Here is a 20,471-nt window from a genome sequence, read left to right as displayed (position 1 = left end):
ACACGAAGAGGGGCTCAGCCCAACGGGGAGATATCATGTGACACCCACCAGACTGGCAGAAATCCCACAACCCAATCAATGCCAGTGTTGGGGAGAATGGAGAGTAGCAGGAACACCAGGCACTGCTAAGAATGGTTATGAAATATATTTTTGTTACACTTGTATATGAAAGGGTGTGTGTTGTGGGTTATGAGGAAAATTACATTTCTTACCTGGGATGAAATTTTAAAACTTGAAATCTACTGACCCAGGCCGGGCGCGGTGGCTCACGCCTGTAGTCCCAGCTACTCGGGAGGCTGAGGCAGGAGAATGGCGTGAACCCGGGAGGCGGAGCTTGCAGTGAGCCGAGATCGCGCCACTGCACTCCAGCCTGGGCGACAGAGCAAGACTCCGTCTCAAAAAAAAAAAAAAAAAAAAAAAGAAATCTACTGACCCGAAGAAACTTGCACTTGTGTAAAAAGAAATGCCCAAGAACGTTCCTAGCAAAACACAGTCTTAAGGGCCCCAACCTGGTCAAACACTCACTCACAGGGCCATGAAGACATTTCCCGTGCTCCCCTCAGACGACGGGAGATCACGCAGCAATGACAATGAATCATGTCAGTGTGGGTGGGTCTCAGGGGGAGAATGGAGACGGGAGATCACACAATGAAAATGAACCACGTCAGTGTGGGTGGGCCTCAGGGGGAGAACGGAGATGGGAGATCACACAATGAAAATGAACCACGTCAGTGTGGGTGGGCCTCAGGGGGAGAACGGAGATGGGAGATCACACAATGAAAATGAACCACGTCAGTGTGGGTGGGCCTCAGGGGGAGAACGGAGATGGGAGATCACACAATGAAAATGAACCACGTCAGTGTGGGTGGGCCTCAGGGGGAGAACGGAGATGGGAGATCACACAATGAAAATGAACCACGTCAGTGTGGGTGGGTCTCAGGGGGAGAACGGAGATGGGAGATCACACAATGAAAATGAACCACATCAGTGTGGGTGGGCCTCAGGGGGAGAACGGAGACGGGAGATCACACAATGAAAATGAACCACATCAGTGTGGGTGGGCCTCAGGGGGAGAACGGAGACGGGAGATCACACAATGAAAATGAACCACATCAGTGTGGGTGGGTCTTCGGGAGAATGGAGACAGGAGATCACACAATGAAAATGAACCACGTCAGTGTGGGTGGGCCTCAGGGGGAAAACGGAGACGGGAGATCACACAATGAAAATGAACCACATCAGTGTGGGTGGGTCTCAGGGGGAGAATGGAGATGGGAGATCACACAATGAAAATGAACCACATCAGTGTGGGTGGGCCTCAGGGGGAGAACGAGACGGGAGATCACACAATGAAAATGAACCACGTCAGTGTGGGTGGGTCTTCGGGAGAATGGAGACAGGAGATCACACAATGAAAATGAACCACGTCAGTGTGGGTGGGCCTCAGGGGGAGAACGGAGACGGGAGATCACACAAGGAAAATGAACCACGTCAGTGTGGGTGGGTCTCAGGGGGAGAATGGAAGACAAAAACAGACATTGAGCAGATGCTCAGAGCCATGCAGCATAGGAGCAGCCACGCAGGAGAATTTCCTCACATCAAAGTTCAAAACTACAGCCGAGGCAACAGAGCAAGACCCTGCCTCAAAAAGAAAACAGAAAGTTCAAAAACTAAATGGCATATTTTGGGGGATGTACACATACGCGGTGAAAGAAACGTACTGTGAAAAAAAGTATGGGAACAATAAAGACTAAAGCAGGAAGTGATTCCCTCTGTAGGAGAAGGGGAGGGACTGGGACTCAGGCAGGGCCTCCAGGGAACATCTGAAGTTATGTCTCTTCAGATTCATTCCCTAAACTTGGTGGAGGTCCTCTGTGTCCAATGTGTCGATATTCTTCATATTTTACCCATACTGTACCAACGCTTTATTTCTATTCAATATTTAGAACACAGTTATAAACAAGATGCATTAAATAGCAAGATGGCCGATGAACATCAGGAAGGAACATCCATGAGGTTCCATCCACAGAACCTCACCATGGATACGCTTGTGATCAAAGGCCTGGTCTCCCCTCACGACACAGAGCAGAGGCTGCACCATCATAGTGGAGCAGGAGCAGCTGGGACAGGGCCCTTCTGTGAACCTGCTGCATCGCCAGGCTGTGCAAACGGACTCAGCGGCCAGAACTCACAGAGTATCAGTATCAGCACCGAAACCTCACAGGAAAAATGGTAAGTTCTAAGTTTCTCCATTAATAGTAACTCTCAGATTAATCTCTGTCATCCATCGCTTCTCCAAGAAATAACTTTTATAGCTTTGCATGGGTCTATTTTTCAATTTATATTTTATTTTACTAACTGATTGAAAGATATTGTGTGTGGTTGTCTGATTTTGTCTGTCAGGATAATCATAGTTTAATTTCTATTATTATGATTATAGCAAAATCACTTAGTTTTTTTTAAGCTTTTCAATTCCTGAGGGTATTAATCAGGGTCTTCCTATCTCATGAGACAGAAAACAAATACAAACTCTGTAAAAGAAAAAGGAATGTAATGATCACGAGGACTGAGAAGCTCCCAGGCTTAACTTGCCTGGGATTCAGCTACATGTACAGTTTCAACTGGGGTACTGTAACTCTCTCTCTCTCTCTCTCTCTCTACTTTCCCAACATCAGCTGCATGTTTAGCTCCACAAACTTCAGACTTAAACAGCATCACTGGCTCCTGACCAGGATTCCAGCTCCACGAACCTCAAACTACAACACCAGCCTTCCTTCTCCTTAGGTCTCCAGCTCCAAAACCTAAGACATCAGTGGCAGTACCTACTCTTCCTGGAGGCTCCAGCTCTGACAGCCTCAGACTTGAACCACAGCACCAGCTCTTCCCCGGATCTCCAGCTCCACCACCCTCAGATTTAAACAGCAGCAGCACCAGCTCATCTGTGGGTCTCTAGCTCCATGACACTCAAACTAGGACAACATCAGCTCATCCCCGGGTCGCCAACTGCATGACAATCCAACTAGAAACACACCAGCTCCTCCCTGGGTCTCCAGCTCCACAAATCTCACACTACAAAAGTAACACCAGCTCCTCCTTCGGTCTCCAGCTTTACAACCTAAGACAGTGGCAGCTCCAGCTCCTCCCAGGGGCTCAAGCTCCGAGCCTCTCAGACTTGAACCTCAGCACTAGCTCTTCCCTGGATCTCCAGCTCGACGACCTTCAGATTTACACAACAGAAGAACCAGCTCCTCCCTGGGTCTCCAGACATACGACCCTCAACTAGAACATCAGCTCTTCCCCAAGTCTCTAGCTAAAGGGCCCACAAACTAGAACAACAATGCTCCCCCCTATATCTCCAGATCAACGAACCTCAACTAGGAATGCCAACACCGCTCCTCCGCGGGTATCCAGCTCCACAACCCGCAACTAGAAACACCAACACAAGCTCCTCCGTGGGTCTCCAACTCCACGACCCACAAACTAGAACAACGCTCCCCCCGTATCTCCAGCTCCACAACCCACAACCAGAAACATCACCACCAGCTCCTGGGCGGGTCTCCAGTTCCATGACCCTCAACTAGAAACAACAACTCCGGCTCCTCCGTGGGTCTCCAGCTCCATGACCCTCAACAAGAAACACCAACTCCGGCTCCTCCGTGGGTCTCCAGCTGCATGACCCTCAACTAGAAACACCAACACCGTCTCCTCCGCGGGTCTCCAGCTCCGTGACCCACGAACTAGAAAACAACGCTCCACCCTGTATCTCTAGCTCCACAACCCTCAACGAGAAACACCACCACCGGCTCCTCCACAGGTCCCCAGCTCCACGACCCACAAACTAGAAAACAATGCTCCACCCTGTATCTCCAGCTCCACAACCCTCAACGAGAAACACCAACAACGGCTCCACCGCGGGTCTCCAGCTCCACACCCCTCAACTAGAAACACGAACTCCGGCTCCTCCACGGGTCTCCAGCTCCACAAACCACAAACTAGAAAACAATGCTGCACCCTGTATCTCCAGCTCCACAACCCTCAACGAGAAACACCAACAATGGCTCCTCCGTGGGTCTCCAGCTCCACGACCCACAAACTAGAAAACAATGCTCCAACCTGTATCTCCAGCTCCACAACCCTCAACGAGAAACACCAACAATGGCTCCTCCACGGATCTGCAGCTCCACGACCCACAAACTAGAAAACAATGCTCCACCCTGTATCTCCAGCTCCACAACCCTCAACGAGAAACACCAACAATGGCTCCTCTGCGGGTCTCCAGCTCCACAACCCTCAACTAGAAACACGAACTCCGGCTCCTCCACGGGTCTCCAGCTCCACAAACCACAAACTAGAAAACAACGCTGCACCCTGTATCTCCAGCTCCACAACACTCAACAAGAAACACCAACAATGGCTCCTCCGTGGGTCTCCAGCTCCACAACCCTGAACTAGAAACACCAACACTGGCTGCTCTGCAAGTCTTCAGCTGCACGACCCTGAACTAGAAACACCAACAGCGGCTCCTCCGCAGGTCTCCAGCACCACGACCCTCAACTAGAAACACCAACACTGGCTCCTCCACGGGTCTGCAGCTCCACGACCATCAACAAGAAACACCAACACCAGCTCCTCTGCAGGTCTCCTCCTCTACGACCCTCAGCTACAAACACCAACACTGGCTCCTCCGCGAGTCTCCAGCTCCACAACCTACAAACTAGAAAACAACGCTCCACCCTGTATCTCCAGCTCCACAACACTCAATGAGAAAAACCAACAACGGCTCCTCCGCGGGTCCTAGTTCCACAACCCACAACTAGAAACACCAACACTAACTCCTTGGAAGGTCTCCAGCTCCACGACCCTCAACTAGAAACAACAACAGCAGCACTTCCACGGCTCTCCAACTCCACGACCCTCCACTAGAAACACCAATAGCGGCTGCTCCATGGGTCTCCAGCTCCACGACCTTCAACTACAAAAACCAACAGCGGCTCCTCCACGGGTCTCCAGGTCAACGACCCTCAACTAGAAACACCAACTCCAGCTCCTCTGCAGGTCTCCAGCTCCACGACCCGCAACAAGAAACACGAACACAGACTCCTCCGCGGGTCTCCAGCTCCACGACCCTCAACAAAAAACACCAACCCCGGCTCCTCTGCAGGTCTTCTCCTCCACAACCCTCAACTAGAAATACTAACACTGGCTCCTCCACGGGTCGCTAGCTCCACGACTCACAAACTACAAAACAACACTCTACCCTGTATCTCTAGCTCCACAACCCTCAACAAGAAACACCACCACTGGCTCCTCCATGGGTCTCCAGCTCCACGACCCACAAACTAAAAAACAATGCTCCACCCTGTATCTCCAGCTCCACAACCCTCAACGAGAAACACCAACAACGGCTCCTCCGTGGGTCTCCAGCTCCACGATCCTCAACTAGAAACACGAACTCCGGCTCCTCCACGGGTCTCCAGCTCCGCAAACCACAAACTAGAAAACAATGCTGGACCCTCTATCTCCAGTTCCACAACACTCAACAAGAAACGCCAGCAATGGCTCCTCTGCAGGTCTCCAGTTCTACAACCCTCAAGTAGAAACACCAACTCCAGCTCCTACACAGGTCCCCAGCTCCACGAACCACAAACTAGAAAACAACGCTCCACCCTGTATCTCCAGCTCCACAACCCTCAACGAGAAACACCAGCACTGGCTCCTCTGCGGGTCTACAACTCCACGACTCACAAACTAGAAAACAATGCTCCACCCTGTATCTCCAGCTCCACAACCCTCAACGAGAAACACCAACAACGGCTCCTCCCTGGGTCTCCAGCTCCACGATCCTCAACTAGAAACACCAACAATGGCTCCTCCGCGTGTCTCCACTCCACGACCCTCAACCAGAAACACCAACGACAGCTCCTCCACGGGTCTGCAGGTCCACAACCCACAAACTAGAAAACAACACTCCACCCTGTATCCCAAGCTCCACGACCCTCAAAGAAAAACACCAACAGTGGCTACTCCGCCGTCTCCACCTCGATGACCCTCAACTAGAAACATCAACTCCGGCTCCTCCATGGGTCTCCAACTCCACGACCCTCAACTAGAAACACCAACTCCAGCTCCTCCACGAGTCTCCAGCTCCACAACCCACGAACAAGAAAACAACGCTCCACCCTTTATCTCTAGCTCCACAACCCTCAACGAGAAACACCACCACCGGCTCCTACACGGGTCTCCAGCTCCACAACCCACAAACTATATAACAGTGCTCCACCCTGTATCTCCAGCTCCACAACCCTCAACGAGAAACACCACCACCGGCTCCTCTGCAGGTCTCCAGCTCCACACCCCAAAAACTAGAAAACAACGCTCCACCCTGTATCTCCAGCTCCACAACCCTCAACAAGAAACACCAGCACCGGCTCCTCGGCGGGTCTCCAGCTCCGCGACCCACAAACTAGAAAACAACGCTCCACCCTGTATCTCCAGCTCCACAACCCTCAACGAGAAACACCAACAACGGCTCCTCCGCGGGTCTCCAGCTCCACGATCCTCAACTAGAAACACCAACAATGGCTCCTCCACGTGTCTCCAACTCCACGACCCTCAACCAGAAACACCATCAACAGCTCCTTCACAGGTCTCCAGGTCTGTGACCCACAAACTAGAAAACAACGCTCCACCCTGTATCTCCAGCTCCACAACCCTCAAAGAAAAACACCAACAGAGGCTACTCTGCCAACTCCACCTCGATGACTATCAATTAGAAACACTACCTCCAGCTCCTCCACGGGTCTCCAGCTCCACGACCCACAAACTAGAAAACAACGCTCCACCCTGTATCTCCTGCTCCATGACTGTCAAACAAAAACACCAACAGCGGCTACTCCACCGTTGCCACCTCAATGACCCTCAACTAGAAACACCAACTCCGGCTCCTTCATGGGTCTCCAGCTCCACGACCCTCAACTAAAAACACCAACTCCAGCTCCTCCACAGGTCTCCAGCTCCACGACCCACAAACCAGAAAACAACGCTCCACCCTGTATCTCTAACTCCACAACCCTCAATGAGAAACACCACCACCGGCTCCTACACGGGTCTCCAGCTCCACGACACACAAACTAGAAAACAATGCTCCACCCTGTATCTCCAGCTCCACAACCCTCAACGAGAAACACCACCACCGGCTCCTCTGCAGGTCTCCAGCTCCATGACCCACAAACTAGAAAACAACGCTCCACCCTGTATCTCCAGCTCCACAACCCTCAACGAGAAACACCAACACCGGCTCCTCCGCGGGTCTGCAGCTCCACAAAGCACAAACTAGAAAACAACGTATCACCCTGTATCTCCAGCTCCACAACAGTCAACGAGAAACACCAAAAATGGCTCCTCCATGGGTCTCCAACTCCCCAAACCTCAAATAAAAACACCAACACCAGCTCCTCCACGGATCTCCAGTGACATGACCCTCAACTACAAACACCAACACCGGCTCCTGGCGGGTCTCCAGCTCCACGACATTCAACTAGAAACACCAACAGCTTCTCCTCCGCAGGTCTCCAGCACCATGACCCTCAGCAAGAAACACCAACACCGGCTCCTCCGTGGGTCTCCAGCTCCACAATCCTCAACTAGAAACACCAACAATGGCTCCCCCGTGTGTCTCCAACTCCAAACCCTCAACCAGAAACACCAACGACAGCTCCTCCACAGATCTCCAGCTCCACGACCCACAAACTAGAAAACAATGCTCCACCCTGTATCTCCCGCTCCACAAACATCAACTAGAAACACCAACTGCAGTTCCTCCGCGAGTCTCCAGCTCCAAAACCCTCAACTACAAACACCAACATGGGCTCCTCCACAGGTCTCCAGCTCCACGATCCTCAATTAGAAACAACAAAACCGGCTCCTCCATGGGTCTCCAGCTCCGCAAATGACAAACTAGAAAACAACGCATCACCTTATATCTCCAGCTCCACAACAGTCAACGAGAAACACCAACAATGGCTCCTCCACAGGTCTCCAACTTCCCAAACCTCAACTAGAAACACCAACACCGGCTCCTCTGCAGGTCTTCTCCTCCACAACCCTCAACTAGAAACACTAACACCGGCTCCTCCACGGGTCTCCAACTCCCCAAACCTCAACTAGAAACACCAACACCGGCTCCTCCGCGGGTCTCCAGCGACACGACCCTCAACTACAAACACCAACACCAGCTCCTGGCGGGTCTCCAGCTCCACGACATTCAACTAGAAACACCAACAGCTTCTCCTCTGCAGGTCTCCAGCACCATGACCCTCAGCAAGAAACACCAACACCAGATTCTCCGCGGGACTCCAGCTCCACGATCCTCAACTAGAAATACCAACAATGGCTCCTCCGCGTGTCTCCAACTCCACGACCCTCAACCAGAAACACTAAGGACACCTCCTCCATGGGTCTCCAGGTCCACGACCCACAAACTAGAAAACAACGCTCCACCCTGTATCTCCAGCTCCATGACCCTTAAACAAGAACATCAACAGCGACTACTCCGCCATCTCCACCTCGATGACCCTCAACTAGAAACACCAACTCCGGCTCCTCCATGCGTCTCCAGCTCCACGACTCTCAACTAGAAACACCAAGTCCAGCTCCTCCACGGGTCTCCAGCTCCACAACCCACAAACTAGAAAACAACGCTCCACCCTGTATCTCTAGCTCCACCACCCTCAACGAGAAACACCACCACCGGCTCCTCCACGGGTCTCCAGCTCCACGACCCACAAACTAGAAAACAATGCTCCACCCTGTATCTCCAGCTCCACAACCCTCAACGAGAAACACCACCACCGGCTCCTCCACGGGTCTCCAGCTCCACGACCCACAAACTAGAAAACAATGCTCCACCCTGTATCCACAACCCTCAATGAGAAACACCAGCAACGGGCTCCTCCGTGGGTCTCCAGCTCCACAGCCTAAGACATGAGAGGCAGCACTGGCTCTTCTCATAGATTCCAGCCCTGAGACCCTTAGATTCGAATCACAGGACCTCTTCCCCACTAGATCTCCAGCTGCACAATACTCAAACTGCAACAACATCAGCTCCTCCTAGAGTGTCCAGCTGCACGACCCTCAAACTAGAACAGCTCCTCCCAGGGTCTTCAGCTCCACGGCCCTCAAACTATAAAGACAACAGCTCCTCCCTGCATCCCCAGCTCTACAACCGTCAAACTAGAACACCAGTTCCTCTCCAGGTGTCCAGCTCCACGGCTCTCAAAGGAAAACAACATCAGCTCCTCCCTAGTTCTCCAGCTGTATGACCCTCAAATTGGAACATGAGCTCCCCGCTGCGTCTCCACCTGCATTGCCCTTAAACTGGAACATCAGCTTCTGGGCCCTTAAACTGGAACATCAGCTCCCACCGGGTCTCCAGCTGCATCGCCCTCAAAGTGGAACATCGGCGCCACCCTGAATCTCCAGTTGCACGGCCCTCAAACTGGAACATCAACTCCCCTCCGGGTCTCCAGCTGCACGGTTCTCAAACTAGAACATCAGCTCCCCTCCTGGTCTCCAGCTGCACGGTTCTCAAACTAGAACATCAGCTCTCTTGCCATGTGTCCAGCTACACAGACCTCAAACTGCAACATCAGCTCCCTGCTGAGTCTCCAGCTGCATGGTGCTCAAACTGGAACATCAGCTCTCTGCCCTGTGTCCACCTGCACGGCCCTCAAACTGGAACATCAGCTCCCCACTGGGTCTACAGCAGCACAGCCCTCAAACTGGAACACCAGCTCCCCCCAGATCTACAGCTGCACGGCCCTCAAACTGGAACATCAGCTCCCCCCGGGTCTCCAGCTGCACAGCCCTCAAACTGGAACACCAGCTCCCCCCAGATCTACAGCTGCACGGCCCTCAAACTGGAACGTCAGCTGCCTGCTGGGTCTCCAGCTACACAGCCCTCAAACTGGAACGTCGGCTCAGCCCTGGGCTCCAGCTGCACGGCCCTCAAACTGGAACAGGAGCTGCCCCACCGAGTTCAAACTGTTCCAGTTTGAGGTCCGTGCAGCTGGAGACCCGGCAGGCAGTTGACGTTCCAGTTTGAGCGCCATGCAGCTGGAGACCAGGCGGGGAGCCGATGTTCCAGTTTGAGCGCCATGCAGCTGGAGACCCGGGGGTAGCTGATGTTGCAGTTTGAGGGCCGTGCAGCTGGACACATGGCAAGAGAGCTGATGTTCTAGTTTGAGAACCGTGCAGCTGGAGACCAGGCGGGGAGCCGATGTTCCAGTTTGAGGGCCGTGCAGCTGGAGACCAGGAGGGGAGCTGATGTTCCAGTTTGATGTGCCCCCCCAGGTCTCCAGGTGCAGGGCCCTCATACTGGAACATCAGTTCCCTGCCCAGGCTCCAGCTACACGGCCCTGAAACTAAAACATCAGTTCTCCCCCGGGTCTCCAGCTGCACCGCCCTCAAACTGGAACATCTGCTCCCCGTCAGGTCTCGAGCTGCACGGCCCTCAAACTGGAACATCTGCTCCCCGCCGGGTCTCCAGCTGCACGGCCCTCAAATTGGAACATCAGCTCAGCCCTGGGCTCCAGCTGCACGGCCCTCAAACTGGAACATCGGCTCCCCCCGGATCTACAGCTGCACGACCCTCAAACTGGAACATCAGCTCCCTGCCAGGTATCCTGCTTCATGGCCCTAAAAATGGAACATCAGCTCCCCGTAGGGTCTCCAGCTGCACAGACCTTAAAACTGGAACATCGGCTCCCCCTGGATCTACAGCAGCACAGCCCTCAAACTGGAACATCAGCTCCCCGCTGGGTCTCTAGCTGCATGGCCCTCAAACTGGAACATGAGCTCCTCTCCAGTTGCAGGACACTAATACTAGAAAAATGCCAGCTCCTCCTGGGTTCTACAGCTGCGCAACCCTCAAACTAAAGAAACGCCAGCTCCTCTCTGGGTCTGCAGCTGCATGAACCTCAAACTAGATCACCTCTCCCCCTGGATCTCCAGCTCCACGACCCTCACAGAGGAATAGCCACACCGGCTCCTTCACTGTCTTCAGCTCCACAATCTAAGACATCAGTGGCAGCACCAGCTCCTCCGTGGACCTCCAGCTCAACGACTCTCAGGCAGACTTAAAGGCAGCGTCGGCTCCTCCCCAGGGCTCCAGCTCCACCACCCTCAGCTTTGAACAGCGGTAGCACCAGCTCCTGTCCGAGTCTTCAGCCCCACAACCCTCCCTGAACAATCCCTTCTCACGAAATTCAGCAGTCAAGAAAACTGCAGCGGAAGTAAATGAATAAATGTTTTGTTTTCAAATCGATGTATCTTTTATGTTCATGAGTTAACTTTTCTACTTTCCATTAACCTTGCAATCTATTCATGTCCAATGTGAGACAGAAACACACCAGTTGAAATGACGTTTAAAAACTTAGAAATATTTTTAATATAATCAACACACAGCCGTAGACCCGATATTATTTCTCTCTGCCTGTACAGAAGTCTTGTGAAAATTCAAACTATGAATTTACTTTGTTGAGATTCCCAGAATACACATTAATCCCAAATGTTACTCCCCTCCTTAAAATCTTTTAACATGTCCCCATCACTCAAGCATAAATGCCAGCTCCCATTCACAGCCCAAGGTGTCCAGGATGGCCCTGCCCTCTGCCCTGGTCTGTGGATTCCCCTCTTACGTGCCAGCACCCATCCACAGCCCACAGTGCCCGGCACGGCCCTGCCCTCTACCCTGGCCTATGGTCTTCACTCTGGTGCCCAGCCCGGCCCTCCACCTACCTGCCCTGGCTTACGGTCTCCCCTCTTAAATGCCAGCTCCCATCCACAGCCCACAGTGCCCAGCACAGCCCTGCCGTCTACTCTGGCCTAAGGTCTCTTCCCTCTGCCATTCCCTTCCTCCCGGACAGTCCTCTGCCAGTTCCCCAAACCACAGAGGCTCAGTCCTGACTCCGAACCTTTCCCCTGCTGTGCCCTCTGCCTGGAGTGCCTTTCCCGGGCTCCGCATCCTCCTCTTAACTCACTCAGCTCCAGCCTGCTGGTCGCCCCTCAGGTGGATGAACACACGGTGTCCTCCCGCACCACCAGCCTTCGCACAGGCTCTTCTCTGTGACAAAAACACTTCCCCTCTCACTATCGGGGTTTACTCTCTAAATACCACGCGTCCTTGGAGTCTCCACTGAAATATCGCTCCCTGCCCACCCCCTCACTGGGACTTAACCTTGGTTAGGTTGCCAACCCCTGTCTCCTGACTCCAGGAAGCCAGATGCTATCCTAGCACTTGGAACTTCCCCATTGCCACATTTTGCACACCCGTGATTACTGTGTTAGGTTGGTGCAGAAGTCATTGAGATTTTTGCCATTACTATTAACGAACTGCAGCACCAGCTCCTTCCCACCTTTTTTTTTTTCCATTACTTTTAATGACTGCTGCCCCAACTATTAGAATCATTTATATTTATCTATCCATCATCTGCCTTCCCCTCTAGAAAGGAAGCTCCATGAGAATAGAGGCCAAATCTACTCAAATCACTCTAGCTTCCCAGCACACTGCTTGTCAATAATCATTTACCGATTGACTGACAGAGAAATGCCGTCACTGTTGCTGGGATGAGGTACACGACACGCCCCTTTGAAAGCCACTGTCATGGACAGTTAGCATTTGCTCTTCACTCCTGCACCCGTGGCGTGGCTGGGCTTAGGCTGATCTAGTCTGGGCTTGACTCCAGGCTGAGCATGGGAACCATGTGTGCTCCACACGCCTCTCATCCTGCAGCCAGAGCCGCTGTTCCCCGGGGCACGCGCATCTCGTGGGGAAAATCAAGAGCCTTAGAGGGCAGGCCTGGCAGCACCTCGTGGGGAAAATCAAGAGCCTTAGAGGGCAGGCCTGGCAGTGCCCGCACATTCCAGGCTTCTGCTTGTGCCGTGTCCGTGCAAATTTCGTTGGCAGAAGTTAAGTCACCCAGCCACGAGCAACACCTGTGGGATGGATAAGTCCATCCACCCTCCCTCGGGCCCTGGCTAGGCTGCAGCTTCGAGCTGTGTCATACTCTTACAGGAGAGTGAAAAATTGAGGCCCAACATTAAATCACCCATGGCAAGAAATGTCGGCCTCTGTGTCCCCACGCTGGAATCATTCTTCACCAGCGGGTTCGCCTGAGCTGACTTCCCTTTGCAATGGTGTCTGCACGTTTAGGCCAATGCTGTTCCCTGTGGAGGAGAGAGAAGCCTCAGTGGGCCTCTGTCTGTTGGGAAGAACAAGATATTAGCTTGGCGCAAAACCACCACAAGCCCCAGGGGGCCCACGCCTTGTGTGACAGGAGAGGGGAAGAGAACTGTGGGAACTCAGGCAAGCTTGCGTCCCCAGCCTCTCCCCCGTGTTCTCAACCCCTCCCCTGCATCCCCAGCACCCTCCCCTGTGTCCCCAGCCCTCTCCCCTGCTTGCCCCATCTCTGCTTTCTTTTTTTCATTTTCTTTACTTTTTTTTTCTGAGACAGGGTCTGGCTCTATCACCCAGGCTGGAGTGCAATGGCACGATCTCGGCTTACTGCAACCTTCACCTCCCGGGCTGAAGCAATTCTCCCTCCTCAGCCTCCCCAGTGGCTGGGACTAGATGCCCGCCACCACACCCAGCTAATTTTTTTTTTCTTTTGGTAGAGACAGGATTTGTCATGTTGCCCAGGCTGGTCTCAAATTCCTGAGCTCAAGTAATCCTCCCACCTGTCTCCCAAAGTGCCGGGATTACAGGCATGAGCCGCCGAGTCCAGCCTGCTTTATTTTTCTTTACAGTACTTGGAACCTTCTAATGTACTAAGGACACGTGTATTTTCTCTCTTTTTCGTCTTCCCTAGAACAGGAGCTTAACGTGGGCAGGTATTTCTGTTGATCTCATTTATTACCCTATCCCCAGTGCCTGGAACAGTGTCTGGCACATGAATGGTGTGTTCCAAATAAGTATTTTTAATAGATAACTAAATGAAATATCCTACAAGAGAAAGCTGGTATTTGGAACTCACCCATCAACAGAACCTAAAAGCCAAAGACCTTTAGCCTGTCTCCGCCTCTGAACACACCCAGCCCGGGAGGAGCCAGCAGAGGAAAAACAGGAACAAAGGTGGGGAAGGGAGCAGGTGGCGCCCACCAAGTAAGGACCCCTGAGGCTTAGGCCAAACCTGAGCTGGAGAAAAGACTAGTCTAGGAACTAGGTGTGAGACTAAGTTTAGATTTGTCTGGCCTGGATTTTGTAACACCTAAACAAGGGTTATTCCTTTTTTTTTTTTTTTTTTTTTGAGACGGAGTCTCACTGTCCGTCAGGATGGAGTGCAGTGGTGCAATCTCAGCTCACTGCAACCTCTTCCTCCCGGATTCAAGTGATTCTCATGCCTCAGCCTCCCGGGTAGCTGGGATTACAGGCGCACACCACCATTCCCGACTAATTTTGTATTTTTAGTAGAGATGAGGTTTCACCATATTGGCCACCTGGCTCACGTCTGTAATCCCAGCACTTTGGGAGACCGAGGCAGGCAGACAATGAGGTCAGGAGATTGAGACCATCCTAGCTAACACAGTGAAACCCCATCTCTACTAAAAATACAAAAATTTAGCCGGGCATGGTGGCAGGCGCCTGTGATCCCAGCTACTCAGGAGGCTGAGGCAGGAGAATTGCTTGAACCCCGGACACGGAGGTTGCAGTGAGCCAAGATCGCGCCACTGCATCCAGCCTGGGCGAGACAGCGAGCCTCCGTCTCAAAAACAAACAAAAAAAACCTTCAAAAGAATGTAAGATTATTTTTTAAAGTACAGCTTTAAAAATGCCCCTTACAAATACATCAGTGTTATATTAAGGCAAACCTACTTCAGAAGCACAAAGTTAATTTCTTATGATTCCAAGAAATATGTGAATGTTTTAAAAAAAAAAAAAAAAAACCCAAACACCCGAAAGGGATCGAACTCAAGATAGTTTGTAACATTTTATTGCAAAAAGAAGAGCAGAGAACAGTTTTCTTCTTCATACCTGTTTACCACAGACCTCCCTGAGAGCAGTAATTTTTAGCAGCTCTCCTGTGCAAACAAGTCTCATCAAGGAATCAGTGTACGGGCCACAAATACCTTCTCAGTGCAATTTCACCTACAATACAAACACTCAGAAGCACAAATTTAACTGAAGTGAGAAACCAGGCTATTTTGTACCTTCAGTTTTTCTACCAGTAATATATTGATTTCTTGAAATAGCCTAATAATTTACTTCTACTATCAAAACAGAAGTCCAATCTGGGAGAACAATTATTATAGAACTCACACTAATTTCAATCACATTAGTATAGGAATTCATATTAGTATAGGCTGAGGCTGAGGCGGGACGATCGCTTGAGCCTAGGAGTTTGAGACCAGCCTGGGAAAGACAGTGAGACTCCATCTCTAATTATTTTTTTATATAAAGAAATTCAGAGAGGAGAAGGAAGCGGATTGATATGTGTCTGTCCAAAGACAAATTTTGTGTGTCTGTACATACAACACAACTATGAACCTTCCTTCACGCAGCTCACAATCCTGTAGTGAGAGGGAACTACGAAAACATGAGACCCCATGATGAGGAAAAAGGTGCGCATCAGAGAAAAGAAAAATGCTGCGATGACCCAATGGCAGGAGCAGCACGCATCCACTTTCTTTGTTTTTTTGAGACAGGGTTTCGCTCTGTCTCCCAGGCTGGAGTGCTGTGGCTTGATCTCAGCTCAATGCAGCCTCAACCTCCCAGGCTCAAGTGATCTTCCCATCTCAGCCTCCCAAGTAGCTGGGACTACAGGCGTGCACCACCACACTTGGCTCATTTTGTTGACTTTTTGTAGAAACAGGGTCTCACGATGTTGCCAAGGCTGGCATCCTGAAGGGCGGGTGGGGCTTCATCCTACAGAGATGGAAGCAGAAGAAGCTCAGAGCCCAGAGCAAAGGGGTTGGGGACAAGGGCATCCAGAACAGAGTGGCTCGGCTGAGACATCCAGTAGGATGCCACCAGGCAGAGGTGTGGTGGAAAAACACAGGGCCACAGGGTGAATGCTCACACGTGAGGAGCAAACCACCACAGAACACGACAGAAACACGGTGCACTACATCAGGCTTCAAATCGCAGCCCTGCAACTTGAGAGCTACCACAGGCAACCGGAAAGGGAGCACGGACAGCACCGCCCACTGCCTGAGGCTGTGAGACGACCAGAAACCTGTGCTCACTAATGACCCGCCTTATTCCAGAAGGAACTCAGGAAACACAAAGACACAGTACAGCAAAATAAAGTAAATGTTAACCACGTTGGCTGAGGAGAAAGTGAAGAGGTCTAAGACTGTCATAAAGTTTACCTCTACTGTAAACTCTCATTACTGGCGAGCCACCAACCGGACTTTAAATTTTCTAGCAGCTAAATTGAAGAGGAAAATGTAATCAGGTAAATGGTTTATAAGACGCAAACAGAACAGAACAGCCACCACAGCTGCTGAGCACACATTGCACCTCCAGCTCCAGGGAGGAACAGGGTGGCCATCTCCTGGGGCTGCCCCGCAGCAGGCGTGTGAGCCCCAAAGCCAGCGTCCCTCGGGGTGGACAGTGACTACGGGCTTCATGGGGCCACATGCCCCCAGCACAAGCTGAGGAAATCTCCCAGGGCAATTCAAGGAACAGGGCCTCACAATGTTGCCCAGGCTGGTCTCAAACTCCTGTGCTCAAGCGATCCCCCTGCCTCGGCCTCCCAAAGTGTTGGGAGGTCAGGCGTGAGCCACTGCACCTGGCCCGGCAGGCACTTTAGAGAAGAGGGCTTTGCATCCTGAAGGGCAAGTGGGCTTCATCCTACAGAGATGAAAGGCAGAGGAAGCTCAGAACCCAAGGTAAAGGGGGGTGCCTAAGAAAAGTGACTCCATTGGGAACACAGTGAGAGGTCCCGATGCACAGCTTGGGTTAAGCCAGACACTGATTTCAAAGTATCTCAGGAATGGGGGACTCAGCAACTGTCAGGCAATTCTCTCTCTCAAGCAGGCTCCTGGTAGATATTTAGTAGCAGCTGAAACCAACATTATGTTCTGACAGATACTTGCTGATGATTAAAGAGCTATAGATGCTTTGAGGACCAGCTGAAGTGGGGCAGGACTAACACCCTCTGGTGAAAATACGGGAACCCAAACACACAAGTCAGAGCAGGAGGTGTCTGCCCCCAACCCCCAAACAATAATGCTGACCCTGGATTTAAGTGCCTAGCCCAACGTGTGAGTGTTCAGTAAGTGGAAATCATCATCACCATCATTAGGTGACGGAAAACCATTAAAGCTCTGAGCGGGCTTGTTGGCCAAGAACAGTGGTCGTGTATTAGCCACTACTAATAATCGCAGCTGACAGTCACTGAGCACTTGCTCCGTGCCAGGATCACGGGAAGCACCTCGCATGCATTTCCTCAATATTCCCTCCCAGTAACGGCGAGGACACAAAACTGGTAGAGCCAGGACTGGAATCCAGGCAGGCCCCAAAGCACTCCAGTGGAGCCTGCCAAGGTGGGCAGGCTTTCACGCTAATGAGGTCCAGTATTTGACCACCACTCCTAGGTGAGCAAGTTTAACAGAAAACCTAAAACGAAACCTAAAATCTAAAAACCTGAGCAAACGCATAAAAAGCAGGCTGTTAAAATGGATCATAAATCTTGCATCACTCACTGGAAAACCACTCAAAATAAATGTCTCCGCGACATGGCCTCTGGGGAGGGCACTCTGTGTGGCTCGTACCACCCTGGTGACAAACCACTTGAACCTGGGTGGTCATCTGATGACATTTCACAGATGATGCACAGAGCCATCTGCACCCACTGTGGTCAACATTGAGGACGTTTTAAGCTAAGATTTGCCAAATTGTAGCCTACTGGATTCCAGGTTCTCTTGACATCTTTTTCCAGTAGCCATGTCTTGCACTTCCCAAGTATAAAGGAACCGAGATGCAAATTTAAAAAAGGAGGATTTAAGAATAATGAAAAGAGAAAAATCAAGAAAGCACAATCACTAGTGCCGATAATAGAATTTCTGAATTCCCTGAAAACAATCTATATAAATGCATGTGAAATAATACACCAGCATCTGTGGCCCACACGTCACGTATCAGGAACTGATGTCAGAATATAAGGTAAACATGTTACTGTGAAAACACAAATCCTCACAAATCATTAGGCAGTAAGGCTGAATGAAGCATCCCCCCAGGCACAGCGCAGTGAGGCAGTGTCCAGCAGCCGTAGTGCTCCCCGCGCCCCAGTCCAGTCTCTGGCAACATCAGGTACTTCCCACTAATAACGAGGAGCCTTTTAACATTTTCACAACATCTCAAAACCGACCCCTTTTCTAGCTTAAATGGCACGGATCTGGAAAGGGAAACTATACACAGAATCGGAAAAGATGACTGCCCCTGAGGGATTACAGAAAAAGCTGCAGTCAGGTGTTCAATGAAGTAAAATGTGTCCAATGATACCGCAGGGGACGGGGATCAATTGAGCTGAAACTGGCAAGAACTAACTGCAGGGAGCTCACAACACCCAAGGACCCGGATTTCCCGCCGCCTGAACGTCCAGTATTCGCACACTGATAAGAACACCTCCCCATAATTCCCCTGCCAGCGCCTCCAACACCCCCAATCCTTTCCCCAGGAATGCAGTCCCCGTGTTTGCGGCTCCTGTAACAGCCACTTCCCCACACAAGTGCTGCCTGAGCTCCCCAAGCCCTCCAACCACCACCCCCCAAGGCCCTCGAAGGTCTATTCAGAGAAGTCACCAAGATGCAGTCACCGAGGAAATTCAAGGACCTCCAACTTACCAAAAGGCTTCCGGCTGTACAGAGCTAAGCTTCCTATTCCCCTCCTAAACCTACAACCTAGTTTTCATTTCACAAGAAGCCTTTCCCTGTGCTCATGCACGCAGTTGTCAGCCGGCTTGGTGAGGCACTCCAAATAACAGCGGCAGCCACAACAGAAACCAGAAGCATCTCCACCATGAAGCAGTAATAATAGTTTGTCCTAATGATCCCTTTGTCCTTGGAAAATGAACTTCAGAAAGAAAGTTATCCACTGCGAGCAGAGCAGGCTTCTGGGTCCGGACCCAGGTCCCACGGGCCCACTCAGCGGCTTCTGGGTCCGGACCCAGGTCCCACGGGCCCACTCAGCGGCTTCTGGGTCCGGACCCAGGTCCCACGGGCCCACTCAGCGGCTTCTGGGTCCCGACCCAGGTCCCACGGGCCCACTCACCGTTGGAGAGAGCTTGCTGAAGCTCGGTGTCCGATATCACTCCACTCCTGTCTTTATCAACCCTACAACATCAAGAAGACCAAGTAAGCTGGCGATCCAAAGTTCAGGAAAAGCAAAACAAACGTCTCCTGTCAACCCTGCACTGACTCTGGAAGGCTCGGAGCCTCCTGGAACCTCCGCCTCCCCCATCCCGCTGAGGAGGACACGGGAATCAAGGAAGTGCCGCAGGAGCCCACGTCCAAGCGGGGTCTTCCCCTAAGAGGCCAATCATCTTTCTCTCTCAATCTTTCCCTTCCTTCCTCTCCTGGCCTGTCTGAATTCACATTTGCACCAGTTTCCCTTTTTCACAAACAAGATTCCCTCAGATAACTAAGGCATTCCCTGGCCATGAGTCACTGCAGTTTCGGTCATTCATTCCGTGGAAAAGCGACCGGGACAGAAGGCGACGCCGGAAAGGTCACCTGCCCCGAGCAGACGCCAGGTCGCTGCTGCTTCCTCGGCTGCTGACACTTAACAGCGCCCAGACATTCTGTCTCTGCTTTCCCCGAACAAGCACCCCTGGAGACCCTCCGCCCGGCGGCTCCTGAGGCGAGAAAAAGGGCCTAGCCCGGGAGCCGGTGGCCGCGACCTCGGGTCTGCAGCGGCTACTCTGCACCTCTGGAAGGGCCCAACGCACAGGGCAGGGACCGGGCAGGAGGCGGGGGCGGCCGCGGGAGACCCACAGGGGACGGGGACGGCCGCAGGGGACCCACAGGGGACCGGGGAGACCGCAGGGGACCCGGCAGGGGACGGGTGCGGCCGCAGGGGTCGGGGCAGGGGACGGGGGAGGCCGCGGCGGTCGGGGCAGGGGACCGGGGAGGCCGCGGAGGACCCGACAGGGGACAGAGGAGGCCGCGGGGGAACCGGCAGTGAACCGGGTCCGCGGCGGTGGGGGCAGGAGTCGGGGGCGGCCGCAGCGGAGGCGGGAGGTGCTGGGACGGTGCCAGGCCGCACCTCTGGAAGACGTTCCACAGAAAGCTCTGGTCCGGCAGCGCCGCGCCCGCAGCAGGCCCTGGGCCGGCCCCGGGGCCGGGGCGGTAGGAGTAGGCGGCCATGGGCCAAGGCGCGCGGCTGGGCTGAGGCGTCTACTGAGACGTGAGACCTCTCAGGGCGACTCCGCTTCCGGCTCTGCCGGGGGCAGGGCCTGGCGTTACCTCCACTT

At 52.5% G+C, this 20,471-nt stretch overlaps 2 protein-coding genes, 1 long non-coding RNA gene and 1 pseudogene across 5 annotated transcripts in view; 1 reads left to right on the top strand and 3 right to left on the bottom strand.

The window, feature by feature from the left end:
- PDCD6 (programmed cell death 6) overlaps positions 1-20,439 on the bottom strand; it is a 39,395-nt gene extending 18,956 nt beyond the window's left edge. For all 3 annotated transcript variants that reach the window (XM_078004542.1, XM_078004543.1, XM_078004544.1), the window contains exons 1-2: positions 20,264-20,439; positions 19,271-19,332 (exon numbers count right to left, since the gene is read on the bottom strand). In XM_078004542.1, the coding sequence (XP_077860668.1) occupies positions 19,271-19,332; positions 20,264-20,364 (163 nt within the window). In that variant the 5' untranslated portion in view covers positions 20,365-20,439. The remainder of the gene's footprint in view (positions 1-19,270; positions 19,333-20,263) is intronic.
- LOC144341366 (uncharacterized) lies at positions 9,178-10,178 on the top strand (annotated as a pseudogene).
- Positions 12,368-13,697, bottom strand: LOC144341368 (uncharacterized). The gene is made up of 2 exons (XR_013418234.1): positions 12,867-13,697; positions 12,368-12,821 (listed from the first exon to the last, which is right to left on the bottom strand). It is a non-coding gene; the product is annotated as an uncharacterized LOC144341368 (long non-coding RNA).
- LOC106998625 (ubiquitin domain-containing protein TINCR-like) lies at positions 16,549-19,159 on the bottom strand. Its single transcript, XM_078004545.1, has 2 exons — positions 18,944-19,159; positions 16,549-16,842 (listed from the first exon to the last, which is right to left on the bottom strand). The coding sequence occupies exons 1-2, from the start codon at positions 19,018-19,020 to the stop codon at positions 16,689-16,691; spliced, it is 231 nt and encodes a 76-aa protein (XP_077860671.1). The 5' UTR covers positions 19,021-19,159; the 3' UTR covers positions 16,549-16,688.
- Positions 20,440-20,471: the final 32 nt, after the last annotated feature.

Source organism: Macaca mulatta, chromosome 6 (genome assembly GCF_049350105.2).
Source record: "Macaca mulatta isolate MMU2019108-1 chromosome 6, T2T-MMU8v2.0, whole genome shotgun sequence".
Classification (NCBI taxonomy): Eukaryota; Metazoa; Chordata; class Mammalia; order Primates; family Cercopithecidae; genus Macaca; species Macaca mulatta.
This window is presented reverse-complemented; position numbering and strand designations above follow the sequence as displayed.

Excerpts from the sequence above, each read along its gene's own strand:
- LOC106998625 (XM_078004545.1), bottom strand. The coding sequence starts at position 19,020 with ATGGTGGAGATGCTTCTGGTTTCTGTTGTGGCTGCCGCTGTTATTTGG. Across the intron at positions 16,843-18,943 it reads CCAAGCCGGCTGACAACTGC|CCCACTTGCCCTTCAGGATG; the intron begins GTGCATGAGCAC and ends TGTAGGATGAAG.